This window comes from Neoarius graeffei, chromosome 4, assembly GCF_027579695.1.
Source record: "Neoarius graeffei isolate fNeoGra1 chromosome 4, fNeoGra1.pri, whole genome shotgun sequence".
Lineage (NCBI taxonomy): Eukaryota > Metazoa > Chordata > Actinopteri > Siluriformes > Ariidae > Neoarius > Neoarius graeffei.
This window is the reverse complement of record NC_083572.1, coordinates 18,459,163-18,481,959: the sequence shown is the minus strand read 5'-3', so window position 1 is coordinate 18,481,959 and position 22,797 is coordinate 18,459,163. Positions and strand designations below refer to the sequence as shown.

General features: G+C 39.9%; 1 protein-coding gene across 2 annotated transcripts in view; it reads left to right on the top strand.

Annotated features, from left to right (window-relative positions):
• fmnl2b (formin-like 2b) overlaps nt 1-21,170 on the top strand; it is a 119,280-nt gene extending 98,110 nt beyond the window's left edge. Inside the window, exons 22-27 of one of the 2 annotated variants that reach the window (XM_060918973.1) lie at nt 3,043-3,206; nt 5,134-5,235; nt 7,220-7,321; nt 7,889-8,012; nt 19,424-19,539; nt 20,052-20,121. In XM_060918973.1, the coding sequence (XP_060774956.1) occupies nt 3,043-3,206; nt 5,134-5,235; nt 7,220-7,321; nt 7,889-8,012; nt 19,424-19,515 (584 nt within the window). In that variant the 3' untranslated portion in view covers nt 19,516-19,539; nt 20,052-20,121. Of the gene's footprint in view, nt 1-3,042; nt 3,207-5,133; nt 5,236-7,219; nt 7,322-7,888; nt 8,013-19,423; nt 19,540-20,051 lie in introns of both variants that reach the window. The other variant, XM_060918972.1, reaches the window with a different exon arrangement.
• The last annotated feature ends 1,627 nt before the right edge of the window (nt 21,171-22,797 follow it).

Below are 22,797 nucleotides of genomic sequence, written 5' to 3'. Positions count from 1 at the left end.
CCATCCGTCCACCCACTATTCACAAATATTGCTATTCCTCCCTGAGTTTTCAATGGATTTTGATCCTGACTGTTTTGTTTGGATGATCTAATCAGTCTGCACAAAAGTTACTCCCTGATTTTGTGATTTCTCATTAACAAGTTGCTAATTAGGCCGATTAACCAACTTTGAGGAAAATCACTACTCCTCCCTGAGTTTTCAATGAATTTTGATTCTGATTGTTTTGTTTGGAAGATCTAATTGTTCTCATGAAGAACAACTTAGCTAATTATAAACAAGTCTGGTTTCTCATGGTACGGCTGTGTGAGCTATTGTGTCGCTGATGCTCTGGTTACAGTTGGGAACTCCAGCTGGGTTAGCTAGTGATTGATAGTTTCCTTTCACTTGCTAGGTCATCCAGATTTGAAGAGACTGTCCAAATGCAAATAAGTGATTTTGATAACTGTGGGAGGATCAGACAAAAACAGTTTTGTGATTGGTGAAGTAAAAGTTTGGTAAGATTAACCCAAAATTAGCATTTTGTTTGCACAGAAAACTAGCATTAACCAAATTAGAAATGACTGGTTTCCTGAGATGTTAATCATTAAAATACATATTTTGATGTACAATTTTGATACATGTTCAGTATAATATAATAACTTTTATACCTCCAACAACTTTGTTGGAGGAAGTTGTGTTTTTGCCTCAGTTTGTTTGTTTGCCTTTTTCCAACGGAAGTCAAAAAGTAGTAAACAAATTTTTATGAAATTTGGAGGAAAGATGGGCCAAGGAACAAGTGTTTAGATTTCGATGCGAATCTGGATATGCATGTGGATGCAGAATCCAGATATGTATGTGGATCCAGGATTTTTTTTGTCTCTTCCCAATGTAATTCAAAAAGTAGTGATCGGATTTAGATGAAATTTGGATGGGCCAAGGAACAATTAATTAGATTTTGATGCAAATCCAAATATACGTCCCATTCTATAATTGTGGATACATTTCAAGTGTTGACTCTGTTAGTCATCGTCAACTCTGTTGTCATTAAACTGGGAAATCCGTTAACAGACTTGAGAACAGAGTTGACATTTTCCACTGTTGTTTGTCTTAACTCCACATGCTAACCTCAAACTAGCTCCCACATGGCAGAATTTTATCTCATCTCTCATCTCATTATCTCTAGCCGCTTTATCCTTCTACAGGGTCGCAGGCAAGCTGGAGCCTATCCCAGCTGACTATGGGCGAAAGGCGGGGTACACCCTGGACAAGTCGCCAGGTTATCACAGGGCTGACACATAGACACAGACAACCATTCACACTCACATTCACACCTACGGTCAATTTTAGAGTCACCAGTTAACCTAACCTGCATGTCTTTGGACTGTGGGGGAAACCGGAGCACCCGGAGGAAACCCACGCGGACACGGGGAGAACATGCAAACTCCACACAGAAAGGCCCTCGCCGGCCCCGGGGGCTCGAACCCAGGACCTTCTTGCTGTGAGGCGACAGCACTAACCACTACACCACCGTGCCGCCCGCAGAATTTTATGTATTTTAATAATGTTATTGTTTTTAAAAAATGAGTGAGATCCACTGCTATATCACAATAACAGATTTGACGAGTAATTAATCTACTGTTGGTGTATCCTCAACATTTTGTTCGAATTAATGAGAGAAGAAACATAACATACCTCACCGGCTTTCTGAAGTTTCCTGCCAGAGGAAGTGACATCTCTCAGTGTAGGTGTCATGCATATTATTAAAAATCTGTGGATTTTATGCAGTTTTATAACAGATTTAACAAGAACATTGGGTCGGATAAAAAAATATATATTTTATTACTGAAATTTCACATAATACAGACAATAGACTTTCTATGCAATTGCTTTTATAACAGTTAATAGACTAAGCCCCAAAGAACAGACTGTTCGACTGAATCACTTCCTGTTTATTCAAGTTGAACATATGAATCAGGAGTCGAAGACAGTCGATAATGTGGGGGGAGGGGTGGGAGTCATTTAGTTAATGTTTTATGGATAAATTGGGTCTAAAATGTATATCAAGCACTGCTATTGGTGAAAGTTTGTCATAATTTGCAATATTGTTCAAAACTGGGCGGCACAGTGATGTAGTGGTTACCTCACAGCAAAAAGGTTCTGGGTTCAAGCCTAGTGGCCAATGGGGGCCTTTCCGTGTGGAATTTGCATGTTCTCCTCGTGTCTGCGTGGGTTTCCTCCGGGTGCTCCGGTTTCCCCTACAGTCCAAAGACATGCAGGTTAGGCTAATTGGTGGCTCTAAATTGACCGTAGGTATGAATGTGAGTGTGAATGGATGTTTGTCTGTATGTGTCAGCCCTGCAATGGTCTGATCTAGTGACTTGTCCAGGGTGTACCCCGCCTCTCGTCCACAGTCAGCTGGGATAGGGTCCAGCTTGCCTGCGACCCTGCACAGGATAAGCGGTTACGGATAACGGATGGATGGATATTCAAAACTGACTCAATAAAGATTTATTTTGTGGAAAATAACAAAAGGTTTCTCTTGGAGACACGAAATGTACCCCGAATTCTAGAATGACCCATGTATGTAAACATAATAACATAGTATCTTGTTAGTATAAAATAATATAGCGATAGTAAAATGCATATATTGTTATATTATTATTGAAATAAACACAAAACTGTACGCAAATACTAGTCTGACACTGAAATGTACTATCAGTAGTTATACTTTATTTTAAATGTATTTTATTTTATATAGCAGGTAGAGAATTCAACACCATTCCACATTAATGCATGTCTTGTTAGTAAAGAGAAAATAATACCTTGTAAGACGTGTAAATATTACAGATGGCCTATTCCATGTAAAATGAATGTCATGCGTTAAAACTTTAAAAATTTTAACATAGAACTTATGTCATTATTTTAGCTTTGCTTCATAAAAATCTCTTTTGGAGACTTAAAGTAGGTACCATTCAAATGAAGAGTAATCCAGTTATCATATTGAATATTTCATGCCTCTGTTTGATTGGTGGTTAAAAAAAAAATTCATGTTTGCCTGTTTAGTCTCTTTGGAGAATGTTCTGCTGGACGTGAGGGAGCTGCAGAGAGGGATGGATCTGACTCGGCGTGAGTACAGTATGCACGGCCACAACTCACTGCTCAAGGACTTTATCCACCACAACGAGACCAGGCTGAAAAAACTACAGGATGATGCTCGAATCTCACAGGTACAAAAACAGTAAGCTTTTGAACTGTGTGTATTGTTTGGTACAGGCTGATCTGGACGAGTCTTAGACATTTTTCACCCTGTATTCAATCTACAGAGACTCAAATCATAGCCAGAGTTACAGTGATGCTTGAAACTTTGTTAACCCTTTAGAATTTTCTGTAAACGAGTTCTTGTTATCGCTTTCATTAGAACAGCTATAAACAGACAAACAAAAAATTCAGTTTGTTACAGAGAAACACAAAACACAAACTCTTCCTTCCTGAGGATTTTCCTGTGGTGGAAAACAGCTTTACCTCTGACTGTTACAAAGTGTTGGCACTAAAGCCTCCTTCCTCAATATTAAATAAATGTCTCTTCAAAGAAAATTTCAATATATCAACAATTAGGCCTGTATGTTTTTCTTTATGAAATAACAGGCATTTTATTATCTGTTTATTATTAGACTTAGATTATGTGTACCATACTCTATACAAGTCCCTATAATAGGCATATCAGACGTGCGCTGGCCGTGCTGTGAAAATTGTCCATGCAGACGCTCATCTAAGTTTCCAAATCTGTCATTGCTTAACTCTTGAATATTTTCTATTCTGAGTATTCTCATTAAAAAGCCCATAATCTCTGCTTTCCAAAGAAATGTATCTCGTTAAGATCCTGTGACCCTGTAGAACAGGATAAAGCGGCTAGAGATAATGAGATGAGAAGATCTGTTCAGTACTTTGGGAGTAACAGCAGGTTGAAGTTGGTACAACAGAGTACACTCTCTGCTCGCGGGACATCGGGAAACTGCCGGTGCTTTTTGAGTCATGGGAAAGTGTTCAGGCTCTCTCTCTTCTGATTGGTTTCCAACTGAATTACTCGTGAATATCAATCAGATAACTTTTATAGGGATGGTCTCTCGCTCTCACGGTTTCTGATGAAGTATTCAGCAGAATTTTCCATCAGCTAGTTTTGATGTTGTGCTTCACGGGAGACTTTGAAGTGAGTTTTCATAGCTTTACCTACTTATTTTTTCAAATCAAACTGATTCATGTAAATAAATAACTATTTTAGAATATAACTGTAGTTGTTTTGATGAAAAATATTGAGATCTTAGTGGTCGGAATGTTATTTAAAAAAGATGGAAGTCAGAAACATGAGTGTCGATTTCAATTCAGTTAATTGAAATTGATGTGGATCAGATAGTTTTTTCGAGGTTCGCCTGTGAATATTAATCGAATTAAGAATCATTTCTATTCTTTCATATTAACACTAGTAGGCCCGACTTTTGGGAAATACAAAGGCTTACAGAGCACAAAGAGGGTATTAGAAATAATCTTTCATTACTTTTTTACTGAGTGTACCGATTTAATGTTTTTACCGTATTAGCATAATTAATAGTAATTAAATACTAATTTGTATCATTTGTTTTTACTAATTTTTCAAACTTTGTATTCAGTATACAGCCATCTGTGTGCCTGCCAAAAAGTTACTAAGAAAAAAACCATTTTATCTCATTCGTTAATGAGGCCCATTTTGGACCATGTGATCCTCATACAGAATATTACGTCAGCTTTCTAAAAATTAAGCCGTTTTTGTCAGTCTTTGATTTGTGATATCTCAAGAACAGATAAACATATTTTAATTCTGTAAAAAGTATGTTGTTCTGCATTCAATTCTGAATTCATTGATAACAGTGTCAAGCCATTTGGATTGAAGTTGAATTTTCACCTGATATGCCTACTTATAAATTGATTATGATAGAACACAATAACACAATCAACACCTTCTGACCAATCAGATTTGAGAATTTAAAAGTGCTGTGGTATAACAGGAAACTGCCGACTCATGAAGGGCAGGTGTTAAGAAAAAATAGAGCAGGAACGAGAATAATAGACGTGAAACAAGGAGGATATGTGAGTCAGTCCATATCGTGTGTATTCATACAGGATGCTTTTGACGAAGTTGTGAAGTATTTTGGTGAAAGCCCCAAAACCATGCCCCCCTCCGTCTTCTTCCCAGTGTTTGTGCGCTTTGTCAAGGCCTACAGGGTGAGTCTGGACTTTTGTTTGTTTGTTTGCTCTCTTGGAACATAATGCAGCATAATCATAAACCTAAAGTGTTAATGCTATCAATACCATTTAATATACACAATATACATTCACCAGCCACTTTAATAGGAACTTGTTCTTGAGTCTAAGATTCCTGTTCTTGGCTGCAGGAGTGGAACCCAATGTGCTCTTCTGCTGTTGTATGCTGAGATGCTTTTCTGCTCACTACGGTTATAAAGAGTTGCTATGAGTTACTATATCTTTCCTGGCAGCTCGAACCAATCTGAGCATTTTCCTCTGACTTCTCTCATCAACAAGACATTTGTTTCTACCCACAGAACTGTCATTGCTCACGCAGTGTTTTTTGTTTGTCGCACCATTCTGTGTAAACTCTAGAGAGTGTTGTGTGTGAAACCCCCAGGAGATCAACAGTTTCTGAAATACTCAAAGCAGTCCATCTGGCTCAAACTAACACCCATGCCACAGTGAAAGAAAGTCACACTTTGAGATCACAATTTTTCCCATTCTGATGTTTGAAGTGGGGTGGCACGGTGGTGTAGTGGTTAGCACTGTCACCTCACAGCCAGAAGGTTCTGGGTTCGAGCCCAGCGGCCGGCGAGGGCCTTTCTGTGTGGAGTTTGCATGCTCTCCTCGTGTCTGCGTGGGTTTCCTCTGGGTGCTCCGGTTTCCCCCACGGTCCAAAGACATGCAGGTTAGGTTAACTGGTGACTCTAAATTGACCGTAGGTGTGAATGTGAGTGTGAATGGTTGTTTGTCTCTGTGTCAGCCCTGCGATGACCTGGCAACTTGTCCAGGGCGTACCCCGCCTCTTACCCATAGTCAACTGGGATAGGCTCCAGCTTGCCTGCGACCCTGTAGAACAGGATAAGCGGCTACAGATAATGGATGGACGGATGTTTGAAGTGAGCATAAACTGAAGATTTGTATCTGCATGATTTTATGCATTGTGCTGCTGTCAAGGGATCGGCTGATTAGATAACTGCATAAATAAAACAGCAGGTGTATGGGTATCCCTAATAAAGTGGCCGGTGAGTGTATATTTAGTCCTTTTTGATGGATGGCGTTAAAGGAGAACTGAAGGCAAATTTTTTATTTTCAAAATTCTATTTATCTCATTTTATTAAATATAGGAATGCATTTTTGATAGCTATTTTGTCACTGCTATAGCAAGTTATGAGTGTTTGAAATATGCTATGTAATATATCAGTCCCTATGTCAAAGCAATGGCTGTGAACGAGATTCGTTAAGGCCTGTGCGAGACATCGTAGGATGGAAGTTAAACGTACAGCGGAAATCAAAGTGACCAATATCTGCCAACGTCAAAAGTCACGCGCGCCCTCTTTCGAATGCTGATGTAATCAAGCCGGAAGTTTTGTTTGTTTTGATAGCAATCAGGAAAGTTTGAAAAAAGTAGGCAGTAATCGTCATTTAAACTCGTTTTTGTGCAATATTTTGTTCGCAAAACAGTTTTCGAAATGGCGGCACTGACACCTGGCTGACACTTCACGTTCCGAAGTCTCACACAAGTCTCGTGAAGATCGCGCGGATAAGTGACGCCTGCCGTGGACCAAACGAACTAAATTCAACATGGCTAAAAACCGAATAGGCCGACAAGTATAATATTTAATTGCAATTAGTTGCCAATACGAGTCACGATATAAGGTTACTAAAACCGAAAACGTAATTGAATACCACGTTAATTAAGAAATAAAGCAAGTTTAAAAATGACTTCAGTTCTCCTTTAATATTATGTTTTAAAATCTGTATGTCCTGGAAAAAAAGTCATCTGTATGCTATAATAAAAAGTAAAAAAAAAAATTAAGATGCATTAAAAATAGCTTTACATTCACATTTTGACACGGTATTTTAAACTGGGGTGCCTAGAGATTCCACTCCCACTAATCTGATCTTGTCAAGATATTTTATTCATCTGAATGAATTCACACCCCATCTTCTTGCTCAGCAAGCAGATGAGGAGAATGAGCAGAAGAAAAAGCAGGAGCAGCTGATGATGGAGAAGCTTATGGAACAGGAGGCCATAATGGAGGAGCAGGAGGATCAGCAGGTACGTTTGGGTTGACAGTCAGCATCAAGCATCCAGTGATGCAGACATTGGAGAAAAGTATTTAACTTAAAGTTCTTAAAAATTTACTTTACTTGATTAGGGTGGCATGGTGGTGTAATGGTTAGCACTGTCGCCTCACAGCAAGAAGGTTCTGGGTTCGAGCCCAGCAGCTGATGGGAGCCTTTCTGTGTGGAGTTTGCATGTTCTCCCCGTGTCTGCATGGGTTTCCTCCGGGTGCTCCGGTTTCCCCCACAGTCCAAAGACATACGATTAGGTTAACATGGGGCGACCTTAGGCTGAGGTGCCCTTGAGCGAGGCACCTAACCCCCAACTGCTCCCTGAGCGCTGTTAGTATGTGTGTGTGCTCATTGTGCATGTGTGTGTTCACTGCTTCAGATGGGTGAAATGCAGAGAGGAATTTCACAAGTGTACGTGTGATGAATAAAGTTCTTCTTCTCAGTGATTTATAAATCCTCAGTCTTAATTCATAACAGTGTAAGCAAATATGGAAAATACCTGTATAATTGTAATGTAAATTTACTTCTTTTTTTCTTTTCCACACACTAGTCTCCATCTCATAAAGGCAAGAGGCAGCAGCAGGAGCTGATAGCCGAGCTGAGGAAAAGGCAAGGCAAGGACAGCCGCCATGTCTACGAGGGCAAAGACGGCGCCATCGAAGACATAATTACAGGTGCAGCTCTAGCAAAAGAATACGCTGTTGGGAGCAGTGTGCACAGACCTCGTGTACAGTCTTCATGCGTCTTGAGGATCGGGATTATATCCAAATAGCGATAATGTGTGTAAAAATCTTGGTGTAAACAGATTTTTTTAAATAACATGATAAAAATATTTAAATCTAATCATATGAACCACTTCAGGATATCTAAGATGTACTTTAGACAAATATTATATAAATGCAAAAGTATGAGTGACAAAAACGTGTCCTTTTTGCGTTTGAATGCAGAAAATAATTGATATGAATGCATATGATATAATTCCACTTATATTCCTCTATTTTCTTATAAAGGTATAAGGAAGTTACATAAAAATGTAATATAAATATAAAATTTGTTTTAAGAAAGAAAGAACAGCATGTAAATGACTAATACATTACATACTGTATACAGTATGCTGTATATAACTACAAGTATACAATGTCTTGCAAAAGTATTTGCCCCCTTTGGTGTTTGCCCTGTTTTGTCGCATTACAAGCTGGAATTAAAATGGAATTCTGGGGAGTTAGCACCATTTTACTTACACAACATGTAAATCAAAGGGTCCTTCCAGAACAGGTTGATTTATACAGACATCATGTGACAGATCATGTGACACTTTGCACACAGGTGGATCTTAATCAACTAATTATGTGACTTAGGAAGTGAATTGTTTGGAGCAGCTCTTATCTCATCTCATCTCATTATCTCTAGCCGCTTTATCCTTCTACAGGGTCGCAGGCAAGCTGGAGCCTATCCCAGCTGACTACGGGCGAAAGGCGGGGTACACCCTGGACAAGTCGCCAGGTCGCAGCTCTTATTTACACTGTAAAAAAAGAATAGTTGAGAATACTTGAAATTTCAAGGCAACCGTCTGCATTAAGAATTTTATGTTTTGCCAACGATGTGCCCATGATAATCCAAACTATGATAAAACTGTTATCTTTATTAAGAATTCTTAATTAAGTCAATTTTCAATTCCTCATTCTGCCAACATAGATTTCTCTTTTTGCTGAACAGTGGCATTCACAGTAGTACAAAAAGGCAATTGAGGTTATCACAATTTTTTTTTTTAGATTTTTTTGGGGGCTTTTTTCCACCTCTATTTGGATAGGACAGTGTAGAGACAGGAAATGAGCAGGAGAGAGAGACGGATCGGGAAATGACCTTGGGTCGGAACCAAACCCGGGTCCCTGGATTTATGGTATGGCGCCTTATCCACCTGAGCCACGACACCCCCAAGATTGTCACAATTTATCATTAAACTATACATGCCTTTTTTCATTGTTCTACACAATTACAAAACTTCAATATTGAAATAAAGTTTTTAAAAAAGTGTGAAGTTTATTGTACATTATTGAAGTTTTGTAATTGTGTAGACCTCAGGGGCATCGTGGCTCAGGTGGATAAGGCGCCATACCATAAATCCGGGGACCTGGGTTCGATTCCGACCCGAGGTCATTTCCTGATCCCGTCCCTCTCTCCTGCTCATTTCCTGTCTCTACACTGTCCTATCCAAATAAAGGTGAAAAAAGCCCCCAAAAAATATCTAAAAAAAAAATTGAGATAACCTCAATTGCATTTTTGTACTACTGTGAATGCCACTGTTCAGCAAAAAGAGAAATCTATGTTGGCAGAATGAGGAATTGAAAATTGACTTAATTAAGAATTCTTAATAAAGATAACAGTTTTATCATAGTTTGGATTATCATGGGCACATCGTTGGCAAAACATAAAATTCTTAATGCAGACGGTTGCCTTGAAATTTCAAGTATTCTCAACTATTTTTTTTTTTACAGTGTAGGGGTTCCATATGAAAGGGGGTGAATGCCTATGCACACTCCAGATTTCTGTTTTTATCCCCCACTGGCCGAAAGGCCCAAAGGGGGATTTTGTCGTGGTGATGTCCGTCCATCCTGGGAAGGGTGTTCACCTTCTTGCAATTTTTGGAGGAATTTCACCAAACTTGGCAGGATTCGTTATATGTCGTTAATACGCATACTGTAATTTCGTTAAATTCGGTCACATTTTACCAGAGTTACAGCCCTTGATTAACAAAATTATACTTTGACAATTTCATGAGTCTGTTTTTCCTTCTGAAATCAACTCCTCTCAATTTTTGGAGGAATTTCACCAAACTTGGTAAAAGGCATCGTTATATGTCGATAGTACACACGTTGCAATTTTGTTCAATTCGGTCGCATTTTACCAGAGTTGTAGCCCTTGATTAACAACCTTGTACTTTCACAATTTCATGAAGGTGTGCTTGTCTTCTGAAATCAACTCCTCTCACAATTTTTGGACGACTTTCTCGAAGCTCGGCAAAAGGCCTTGTTATATGACGGTTATATGCATATTGCGATTTAATTTCGTTTGTGAAAATTTTACCAGAGTTTTGACCCTTGATTAAATAACCTTGACAATTTCATGAGGGTGTACGTTCTTCTGAAATCAACTACTCTCTCAATTTGTGGAGGAATTTCACCAAACTTGGCAAAAGGCTTTGTTATATGACAGTTATACGCATATTGAAATTTCATTTAATTTGGGCAAATTTTACCAGAGAGTTATGCACTTGATTATTAACAAACTTATACTTTGGTAATTTCTTCAAGGTGTGCTTGCTTTCTGAAATCAACTTCCCTCACAATTTTTATCCCCCGCTGGCCAAAAGGCCTGAAGGGGGATTATGTTGTGGCGATGTCCATCTGTCCGTCCCAAGAAGGGTACTCACCTTCTGAAATCAACTCCTCTCACAATTTTTGGAGGAATTTCACGTAACTTGACAGGATTCTTTGTTATATGTCGGTAATACGCGTATTGCAATTTCGTTCAATTCAGTCGCATTTTACCAGAGCTATGGCAGAGTTGCCAGCGGGGGATATTGTGCTGTCAGAGCACTCTTGTTTCATTTTAATTATTGCTTGTGTCACAATTTAAAAAAAAAAAAATCACACATTTAAAGTGGTAGGCATGTTGTGTAACTCAAATGGTGCTAAGTGCCCCCCCCCCCCCCCCCCCAAAAAAAAAATCCATTTTAATTCCGTCTTTTAACGCGACAAAACAGGACAAACACTAAGGGGGATGAATACTTTTGCAAGACACTGTAAATACATGTTATTAATATCTTAGGATCTAGTCCTGATATAAGATGTAGGGTTAAGTGTGAATGCTATCTAGACCTAAAATCCCCAGAGCATTAATACAGCAACTGACCAGATTAAGACCATATAGAGTTACAGTGGAGCGACAACAAAAGGAAATCCTAAAATCAGTCAAGGATGTAGTAACAGGAGAAATATCTGAATGAAGATGCCATCGGCTAATTCTCCTGAGCATTTCAAATGGCACAGTAAATTTTACAGGATGGGTCGTTAGAGCAAATGAACAAATCAGCAGATTCTGAAAATATATAGAGAATGTTACAGGGCTTTCTCCAGAAAAAAATAATCAGAGCGGTGCTACTGATGCAGAGTCCAGCCTATAAGGGCCGGCTGCTGGGGGGGTCCGGGGACATGCTCCCCTGGAAAATTTTGAAATTAGAGGCTTCAAATGGTGCACTCTGATGGCATCTATGGCTGATTTAGGCACAATTCAACATTATTAAATTTGCTGTTTTTTACCGTGTCAAATATGCAAGGGGCAAAATTTAAAGGGCAAAATTAGATTTGAAATGAAAACACTGGAAACAATCAATTCAGAGAAATATTTCATTTTATTGCACAACAAAAAATGCATAATATTGAACAATATAACAGCTGAAATTCGAATATTAGCAATACGGCTGTCATCTACAGACCTGCAACCCAACAGGCAAAAGTCACACACAAAAGCTTACAGTATAGTGCCAGGAACAGAATCGAGGTCAACTCATGCAACAGCGCCATCTAGCGACCAGTGCCTAGAACATGTACACAGTGAAACCCTTTATTTTCACTTCTGGGTTGAGTACCAGGATAATCTAGAGCTATATATTACATTATCTTCCTATTTCTAGAGTTATTACTCATTTTCAGAGGGGAATAGGAGATATTTACAGTAGGTGCAGAAAGTACTCTGCATTGTTCAATTTATGGTATTGATTTTTTGTTTTTGGTGTGCAAGTGACAGCGTGGCGCTGATGTCGCAAAGCGCGGCAGAGCGCCGTGTATCTGCGCTCTGGGGAAAGCCCTGCCGTTATCAAGTTCAATAAACTCAGATGTTTGAGATGTAAATTCCATCCAATTCATTCACATGTTACACATCACATCCTGTGTAATGGGACTTTTGTGGCAAATGTGAACATGTTTATCCGGTAAAATGCTGATTCAAAGCTTTAAGCTTACCAGAACCAATTATTAACATTACCTGTAATTACTGATATTCCAATTGTTATTATTTCCTGAGTTTTAAGTAAGAAAGAGGCAAAATGAACTCACAATCAACTTAATCTCTGTGGCATGTTGACGAGAATTTCTCTTTTTGGAGTTTTGAAAATCCTTTTTGTCTTTGACTAAAGAATTTCTCCAAGCCACATTTGACAACCAAAACCTCTCCCAATACATTACATCACGTCTTCCATGACCTCCATGTCCACCTTACAGTGATCATGGAAAAAAAACAAAAGAAAACCATTTTTATTGACAGTTTAGAGAGCATTTCCTACCACAGCATTTACTACAGCTGTTTAAAAAAAAAACTTGAGTTCAGCGACTTGTGTTTTCTAAACAGGTTGCTATTCGGAACAACCAAGTACATGTTTATGCCGTTGATTTAAATTCAAAACCGCTGAGAAACAAAACATATCCACTTCAAATTGTCTTATTTATCGCCCTGATCTAATAGTTAATGGTTAAGTATTCAAAGGTAACTGTTCAATCATATTATGGGCCTTTACAAATTTAAATGGTTTAATGAGTAGTAGAGCAACAGAAAAGCATTCACCCTGTTGTCAGGATATTGTGAGTTTGAATCCCAAGGGCTCCACAACTATCCGTGGTGAGGAGCCAGGGAACAAAATTGGGTGGGAAGGATGGCATACTCTTTCCCTTGGCAATCAGGGGCTTGTGTATGCGGAAAAGGGCAGATAATGCAGTAGACTGAAACTATTGACGTGTTTCAATCCGGATCTTTCCATTAGTACACTACTATGTATGTGCACACTTCTTTCTATTGTGCGTGAATTTCAACAAAGTAGTGTTGTCTCAACACGGCAAGTTGCGCACTTATTAGAAATGACGATCGCGATTGACATTTGACCGAGACACGTTTGACACACCACTCACCAAAATACCTGCCGTCTTGTTTTGCTCACCTCTTAAAAATGAAAGCTTTTTTAAGTTTCCTTGCTTGTGTGTGCCCCCTGTTTCATGCAATGTGGAAATTACATTGGAAATTGGTGGTCCTTCCTATTGATGGCGACCATTGAGGGGGAGAAGTGTCCAGCGTTTCACACTCAGCTGTTAGACCATTATGAGTACATCATCCGGGTACATCTTAGTGCACTACATGTTGCCATAACTGTCAGTGTAAAACGCACTTATGTACTCAAAATAGCAACTGTGGAACCCTTGCAGAAGAACGCGAATTGTGATGCAGTATAAACAACAGTTCAAAAAAAGATGCAATTGGCTGGCATCACGTCCTTCAGAGGAAGTACTTCAGAGGAAGTACTTCAGCCTTCAGCTTCCCCAAACGGTAGTTGGGAACTGGTGGGTGAGAATTGTGGGATAGCTGAGGAGAAAATAGTGGGGTGTGGGGTGTGTTTTCTTCTTAAGATTAACTGAGAAAGTTTATGCCTTCATCTGAGTATAATGGGATAGAAAGCAGCATGCAAAATGTTTTTTTTCACAGAACAACCGAAAAAGAATGGAGACAACACAGTTTACGTACACAATTTAACAACTAGTGTAAATGCGTGCTGTTAAATTACTATCAGGATTCAGTCCAGATATAACATGTAGGAAATGAGCAAGTACAAATACTAACCCCATTTCCAGAAAAGTTGGAATATTTTCCAAAATGCAATAAAAACAAAAATCTGTGATTGGTTAATTCACATGAACCTTTATTTAACTGACAAAAGTACAAAGAAAAGATTTTCAATAGTTTTACTGACCAACTTAATTGTATTTTGTAAATGAAAACGAAGTTAGAATTTGATGCTTGCAACACACTCAAAAAAAACTGGAACGAAGGCATTACTGCAATTAAAATTTTTTTGTCCGTTCTTGCTTCATACAAGACTTCAGCTGCTCAATAGTAGGGATGCACCGATCCATATTTTTTCACTTCCGATCCGATCCCGATACCTGAATTTGAATATCTGCCGATACCGATACTATTCCGATACCAAAAATATTTCAATATTATCATCATTATTGGTAAAAACTAATCTCTACAGCCAACTATGATATGAACAAATGAATGCATGTGTGTACCAAAAGGCAACTTGAGGTAAGTATAAGGTCAGAAAACAGGAAATCCTGCTAACAGTAACAATCCCATCCTGAAAACAAATATGCAACTGTAAGGATTTTAAACTGACTGTCATTTATTAAACTCAAGACAGAAGGGCTGCTTTCACATCTTCACAAATTAAGTATAGGCTCTTGTAGCCACAACAAAGCAAAAAAGTTTTCACATATAAAATGGCCTTAAATGTGATCATTCACAGCAGCAATAAAACATTCATGCTCAAGTAGCAGCCACAATTCAAGGTTGTCAAATACTTGAAATCAAAGTGCAATATAAAGTATAAAGTGCAATGTAAGTTTCACACCCACCATCAATAAAACAGTGTACATCTGAACAGCACAAATGGAGGTTTGACTTAGAATGTGACCTGGATTAAACTTGCACCAGAGTCTAACTATTCTTCAAAAGAAAATAAACAGTAAATGACTCCTCAAAAAGTTAACACTGAGGCAGGGATTGATCTAGAGCATTCAAAAAATCTCACTTAAACATTGGCAGGTTCTTTTTAAGGAATATGAGCATTTCTGCTCTCTCTGCTGTCAGGCGATTCCTCTTTTCATCCACAATATTGGATGCTGTGCTGAACAGTCTTTCGCTTTCAACACTGGTTGAAGGGGCACTCAGGAACTTTGCCGCAACAGCACCAAGAAGAGGAAAGCGAGCATGGTTGTTTGCCCAGTACTGGAAAGGGCTGTCTTTCTCACTTATTGTTGGTTCTTTCAAGTACATCTGCATCTGGATAACCACTGCCTGGGTACCTCCTGCAGGTTCATCATGCTCCTCCAGAATTCTGTTGTACAGACTGCTGAAGCTGGTTTTCATTGTGCTTGGAATACCACCACCAGTACTTCGCCCAGCTTCCATGCAAGCAACCTTTTCTGCTGGCTCAGCCTCTGTTGTCCCTGCTTCATCAGCTGAGGCCCTGAGCAGTGCTTGCTTCATCTTCTCAAGCTCTTGTGTCAAGAGGGCCTTCCCCCTCCTGGCAGTTTCTCCACTAGTAAAGAATCTGACACAAAAATGAAAGATTGAGTACAATTTATTTGTTGCTACTGAAAGACAGCAGACAGGCGCGCGCACACGCATTTCCCCCTCATCGAAGTCATTGTAGGCTACATTAACATTACCCACTTTAAAGCTAGGAATCAATCAACAGTTTTGATTTAGCATTATTTAATTTTCAATTTAAAACTTAAAAAGTAAACTTAAATTACTAAAAAAATGCCTCACCTGTCCTTGTATCGAGCGTCCACTAAAGTGGCAACAGCGTAGAGTGGTTCACTTTCGACTTCTCTGAAACGCCTGTTGACAGCTTGGAGGAGTGTGCTTTTCATTGTTTTGATGCCGCTGTCGGCACTGTTCTCCATGGCGAGCAGGCGTTGTAAAATGGTCACGGCTGGAATTACGTCGGCAGCAGTAGAGGTTGCTGAGCTGATTTTCCTGGTTAACTCCTCAAAGGGTTCCAACACAGTCACTGTTTTCTCCAGCAAACCCCACTCGTTGGCTGACAATGTTGCAGGTAAATTGTGGTCGGCAGCATATGCACAGAGGGGTCGCTTCTCTTTCAGAAGGCTCTTGATCATATAAAAGGAACTGTTCCATCTTGTTTGAACATCCTGAACAAGCTGAGTTGGTGTAATTGTAGTTCCCCCACCTTGCATTTCACGTTGCAGGTCTTCCAAGCGAGACTGTGCGAGTTGTGAGTGCTTGAAGTGTGCGACGATCTTCCTGCTGTTTGCTAAAGCATCACTAACGCTGCGTTGTGATAGTAGCCCCTCGTGCACAATGAGCTGCAGCGTGTGAGCAAAACAGCCCAGACTAGAAACTGCCATGTCTTCCATCGCAGCCTTCATGTTGCTTGCATTGTCCCGTAGAATTACATGCACTTTTTCTAGCGGGATCTCCCAGTGATTTAACATCTCTGTAATGGATGCTGCGATTGTAGCTCGGTTGTGTGAGCCTCTGCACTTTTTTACCTGGAGCACCGCACAACAGAGCTCGTGTGTATCGTGGTCAATCCAGTGCACAGTAAGGCTTATCAGTGACATTGGGCAGACATCTGAAGTCCAAATATCTGTAGTAAAGCTCAGAGCTGGAACTCTTTTTAACTTCTCAGCTAACTTGGTTGACACTCGGTTGTATAGTTCAGGTAGCGCCGTCTCTGATAAATATCTCCTGGATGGTAAACTGTATCTCAGCTGTAAGTGCTCGATCAGGCTGCGAAATCCTTCGTTTTCGACAACTGACAATGGTTGGTCATCGAGTACGATGAAGTTAAGCAACTTCTCAGTGATCCCTTTAGCTTTAGCGTTGTCTGGTGAAAGTTTACCTGTTTGAAATGACTGCTCAAGTGATTGCTGCCGGCTACTTTGGTGTTTCGGCCCCATGGCTACGAAGTCATCGTGCTCTTTAGGGTGGTGCTTTTTCAGATGCTTTATTAAGTTTGTGGTATTGTATGTCGCAACGGAGCTTCCGCCTCTCGGTACAACGGCTTTGCAAACATTGCACGTTGCTGTCTTGCTTTGCGGTGTTTCAAGTAAAAAGTATTTCCACACAGCTGACATGTTGTGGTGAAAAATTGGTTAGCTTGCTGCTCCATCCACGCTCGCCTGCTAGCTCGCTACAAACTGTGGGATGGATTTCCTGAACGGAAGCGTGTCTCCTCATTACTGTGTGTCTCATTGAGATTCGCCTCTGTTCAGGAAATCCATTCCACATTTTGCAATCAGGTAGCAGTGCAGCCAACATGGAATCACTTGTGGAGTCATTCCAGCAGACAGTATGTGTACAGACATGTCTCATGGATCGGAAATCTTTGCAGGTTGGATCGGAAATTTCCGATCCGTGAATAACGTTGATATCGGAACCCGATACCGATACTGGATCGGATCGGCCCCATCCCTACTCAATAGTCTGTGGTCGCTGTTGTCCGACAGATCTGGACTGGCAGCAGGCCAGTCAAGCACGTGCACTCTTTGTCTTACAGAGCCACGCTGTTGTAGCGCGTGCAGAATGAGGCCTGGCATTGTCCTACTCAAATAAGCATGGACTTCCAGGAAAGAGATGTTGCCTTGATGAATATGTCTCTCTAAAATCCCAATACATCAGTGGTACCTTCACACACATGTAAATTACCCATGCCGTGGGCACTGATGCCCCCATACCATAATGGATGCTAGTTTTTGCACCTTTCTCTGATAACAAACTGGATGGTCGTGTTCACCTCTGGCACGGAGAACTCGACATCCAGTTTTCCCGAAAACAAACTGAAACGTGGACTCATCTGACCATAACACATGTTTCCACCGTCTTTCAGTCCATCTGAGATTTATTCAGGCCCAGAGAAATCATTTGGCATTTCTGCATAGAATTGATGAATGGCTTCCTCTTTGCGTAATACAGTTTCAGGTTGCATTTCTGGATGCAGCAGCAGACTGTGTTAAGTGACAACAGTTTTCTGAAGTACTCCCGAGCCCATATGGCTATATTTGTCACATTAGCATGACAGTTTCTCAGGCAGTGTCGCCTGAGAGCTCGAAGGTCACACATATTCAACAGTGTCCTCGCCCTTTATGCACAGAGATGTCTCAGAATCCCCTGAATCTTTCACAATATTATGGACTGTAGATTTTGAAAGACTGGAAATCTTGCATTGAAAAATGTTCTTTTTGACTCGACTAATAATTCTCTCATGAATTTTGGCACAAAAGGGTGAGCCATGTCCCATCCTTGCTTACAAAGACTGAGCCTTTGGTGCTGCTTCTTTTATACCCAATCATGTTAACAATTAACGCCCAGGTCAGACGGCAGAAACATGCATGCTTTGACCTGCAATCGGTCGGGTGGCGACTGATCACAGGCGGACGCAGGCGTTTTGTGTCAAATCCTTCGTTGTGGTCAGACTTATTGAAAGATGCAGAGTTTTTAAGCTGTTACGACAGGACGCAACCAGTCGGAAGCAGATGCAGCTAGACGCAGGTTGACGCAGCGCACAGAAAACCTTTAAAAAATATAAGGCCATAAGACTGCTCGCAGGTTGTTGTAAACTATTTGCAGGTGCAGTCTGCATCTACCTGCGATGCATCGCAGCCATCTCTAAAGACTTGTCTTCCCCTGTGTCTAGCTGCCACTACCTGCTTCAACCTGCGATTGGTCACTCAAGTGTTGCACGACCGCCTGCCTCTACATGAGTCAACCTGCTATTTGCACCGATCAGAAGCGAATCGCAGCTGAAATGCGAACAGATCGTGATCCACTTGCATCAACCTGCCTCTACTAAAGACCCTCTGCAACACTCTGCGTCATCGTGCGTCGATGCAAGACCAGTCTTGCGTCTACATGCGATTTTGTTATCGCAAGTAGTTGAACATTAATTGCAGCCTGTCTGACCTGGGTAGAACCTGCTTATTGTGGAATCTTCCAAAATGGTATTACTTGAATATCCTATGAATTTCCCAGTCTTATTTTACCTCTCTCCCGACTTTTTTGAAGTGTGTTGCAGGTATCAAATTCTAACTTCGTTTATATTTACAAAATACAATTAAGGTGGTCAGTAAAACTATTGAAAATCTTTTCTTTGTACTTTTGTCAGTTAAATAAAGGTTCACATGAAAGAACAAATCACATATTTTTGCTTTTATTGCATTTTGAAAATATCCAAACTTTTCTGTAAATGGGGTTAGTAAAATCATTATGGGTTCAAACAGTCTGTAAAATCTTACGTTGGCAAACCAATCGGAGTTGACAGATGCTTACAAAGTAGCTTGGGAATGAATACACACAGATCCTTGAGCATCAGACTTGCACTGTATGAAAACTCCCCATTTTTTTCCTACGAGTTAAGTCTCATTCAAACCAATTCCATCTAGTTGTTGGGACACATTTAAAAACCATTCTTAGTTTTCCTGTCTTGTGATCGGATGTTGTTTTGCTACAGTGCTGAAGACCGTCCCCTTTACCGCACGATCAGCCAAGCGCGGCTCACGGTTCTTCTGTGACCCCACCCACTCCGAGGACTTCCATTACTAAATTAAAATTCTCTCCCTCAGAAAGGTGGCTTTTCTCTCTCTCTCTCTTTCTTTCTCTCTCTCACCCATCTGACTCTCATTTTGCCCATCCTTCTTTAAATCTGCCTCTTCCTTTTGTTTTGTTTTCCCCATTTTTTTTATGCATTCTGCATTATTTTCAGCATGATATCTACATATTCATACTCCTGCATGAATCCTATCTTCCGTTCACAACATTTCATCCATTCTTCATATGACATGCATGCACGAATGCAAATTGTTGACCTGGAACTACAAATGTGTCCCCTGGAAATCTGAGTCAAGAACCAAGAACAGTTTAGATGTGATTATTTGGCATAAACAAAACCACATTTAAATTCACATCCAGATATTTATTACTAAAGTTAGTGAAAGAATAGGATTTGTGTATTCATGTGACAAAATAGTATTCGTGTTGAAATAAATAGTTCTTGGTAACAAACTCAGACTTTTGGGTGTTGTGATCTAGTCCAGGTTGTCTATATTTTAAAGCTAACTGTTATTGTGTTGCCCATACAGACCTGCGAAGTCACCCTTTCCGTCGGGCCGATGCTGTCCGAAGGAGCAGAAGGAATAGCTTTGACAGACAGAGCCTTCATCTGCTCCGAGTGGCCACTATCTGCTGAGAAGGCAGGCGGGCAGAAAAAAGAAAGCTCACTAGTTCCAAAATTTCAAGTAGGAGCTGAAAAAAAGTTTCATGTTCATGTTTTTTTGTATTAATTGCACTTGGAACTGATTCACACGCAATGCATAGAAGAAGACTGGAAGTGAGCAGTCGTATCGAGTGCACTCTGCAAGTAGAAGTGGCTCAATGAACAGCTTTTTCAGAGACTGTGTCAAGCAGAGGATGGAAAAAAAAAAGTGACAATGTGTGGACGGTCCACACTTGCTTGACTACTATGGTGTTCGAACTATCCCATGAGCAGTGTTTATGTCTGATTTGGGACACAGCCGATGATGCACTTTGCTTTTGAATATTCTGCTGTAGCAATTAACTTTCTTGCAAAGAGTACTAGATGGAGATTTAAGAGACACAGATGAGAGGGAAGACAGACAACTGGTGCTTTGGAGGACAGTCTCCGTCACTGGTGCTATGGAGGACAATCTCCTTCTTACCAACGATTCACAAAGCTCAGTGTAATCCATGAATCTCAGTGTATAAATGTATGTCAACACACACTACTTCTGCTTCCTGCTTGGCTTCTCTCGTGATGTTCGTCAACTGTGGAAAGGACTTTTTACTTTCTTCTTTTTAAAGGGAAAAACATCGCATTGAGTAAAAAAAAAAGGATCCTTTTTTTAAATATACAGATATTTTGCTACAAAAAGTGAACCCCTTATTTTTTACATCGACCATCCATTGTGACATTGTATATATTGTCGAACCAATCCACTTCCTCTGATATCAGTTTAATGTTATGATGTCATGGTGTATCGCGGTATTATTTAGATCAGTGGTGAAACAAGTGGATCTGGTCACTCTGTGCTGAATATCTCTCTCATCACACGTAATGGTAATAGTTTGTGGTTGCACATTACACTCAAAAAGCTTGGGCGGATGTTAGTGGCACATATAGCATTCCTTGGTTTACACTGTTCAAACTGGAATCAATGGAAAATAAAAGCAACAACACCAGACTTGTACCATGTTGTTCTTGTGTTTTCGGTGAGACAAGAATGTCTTCAATTTCATCTCTAATGCATCCTGTAGTGCAATGGGATATTTCAATCACATTTGCATCTTTACACTAAACAGATGTCTTTATTGCAAATAAAACAAAATACTGTAAAATCCGAGCGCTGGGCTGCGAAAGGAAGTAATACGTAGTGAGATGAAAAAAGAACTAGGAGAAATTTACTGTAATGCAGTCTTTGGCATCTGAACTGTATTGCAGTCTTTGTAAAATAAAACAAGTGTTGCCTGGCAAAACAAACCTCTCCCGGCAACACTTATTTTATACCTATATGTTGATAATGGTAGCATTTCTCCATCATCAGCTGTCAGGTTATAGTCCTATGAAAATCCATGACCTTGAGTTTGACATTTCAAAGTCGTTCAAGGTCAAAGGTCATGGCGGCAACTGAAAGCTTAAACGGGACTTCTTATATGTTGATAATGGTAAACATCTGGCTATCATGAACCATTTTAAAGTTATAGCCTTTTGAAAACCCATGACCTTCAGTTTGACCTTTCAGGGTCACTCAAGGTCAAAGGTCATGGTGCCAAATGAAAGCCTATATGGCACTTCCTATAAGTTGATAATGGTAAATATCTGTCTACCATCAACCGTCTTCAAGTTACAGCCCTCTGAAAATCCATGACCTTGAGTTTGACCTTTCAAGGTCAAAGACCATGGTGCCAAATGAAAGCCCATATGGGAGTTCCTATGTGCTCATAATAATAAACATACAGTTTATCTATCGGCAACTGTTTTTGAGTTACAGTGGAAAATATGTTATTTTGACCAAAAGGTTGACCTTTCCGGTGGCCTTGACCTTCAACTTGATCCAATTACCCCCAAAATTTAATCAGGTAATCTACGGACCATTGCCCACCTACGCTGAAAATTTGAAGTCAATCGGTGCAACCGTCTAAACGCTAGATTGTTAACAGACAGACACACAAACAAACAAACCACACTGATTAAAACCTCACCCCACTTACTCCGTTGCAAGTGAGGTAACAAAGTGTATAGTCAGTGAATTATGTTACATTAATGGCATTTAGCAGATGCTCTTATCCAGAGCAACATACAACATACCCAGAGCAGCCTGAGGAGCAGTTAGGGGTTAGGTGCCTCGCTCAAGGACACTTTAGCCATTCCTGCTGGTACAGGGAATCAAACCAGCTTCTTCTCCCAAAGCTGCTTCTCTAATCCTGAGACCATGGCGTCCCCCATGAATATCCTATGACCCACTATAGTGGTATAATTTTTATACAAACATTGTGAAACAATGAATTTTTCAAGTTTTCCTCTCAAACAATATTCTAAACATATTAGCATTCACTTTAAAATAAATGCATCTTGTATATATTATACCATTTTCTTATTTGTTTGTTTGTTTATTGATGTACGGTAGCAATGGGGATTTCCAAGGTTCTGAATATCCAGAATCTCCATATTCTCTTCAAGTTTTAAAGAAATTTGTGAATACTTTTGCCATTTTGATTATTAATTTCTACACTTTCATTCAAAAAAAATCATCAAGCTATTTAAACATGTCCAAGAATTACTGACTACCCTGGTATCTTGGGATAACTGCC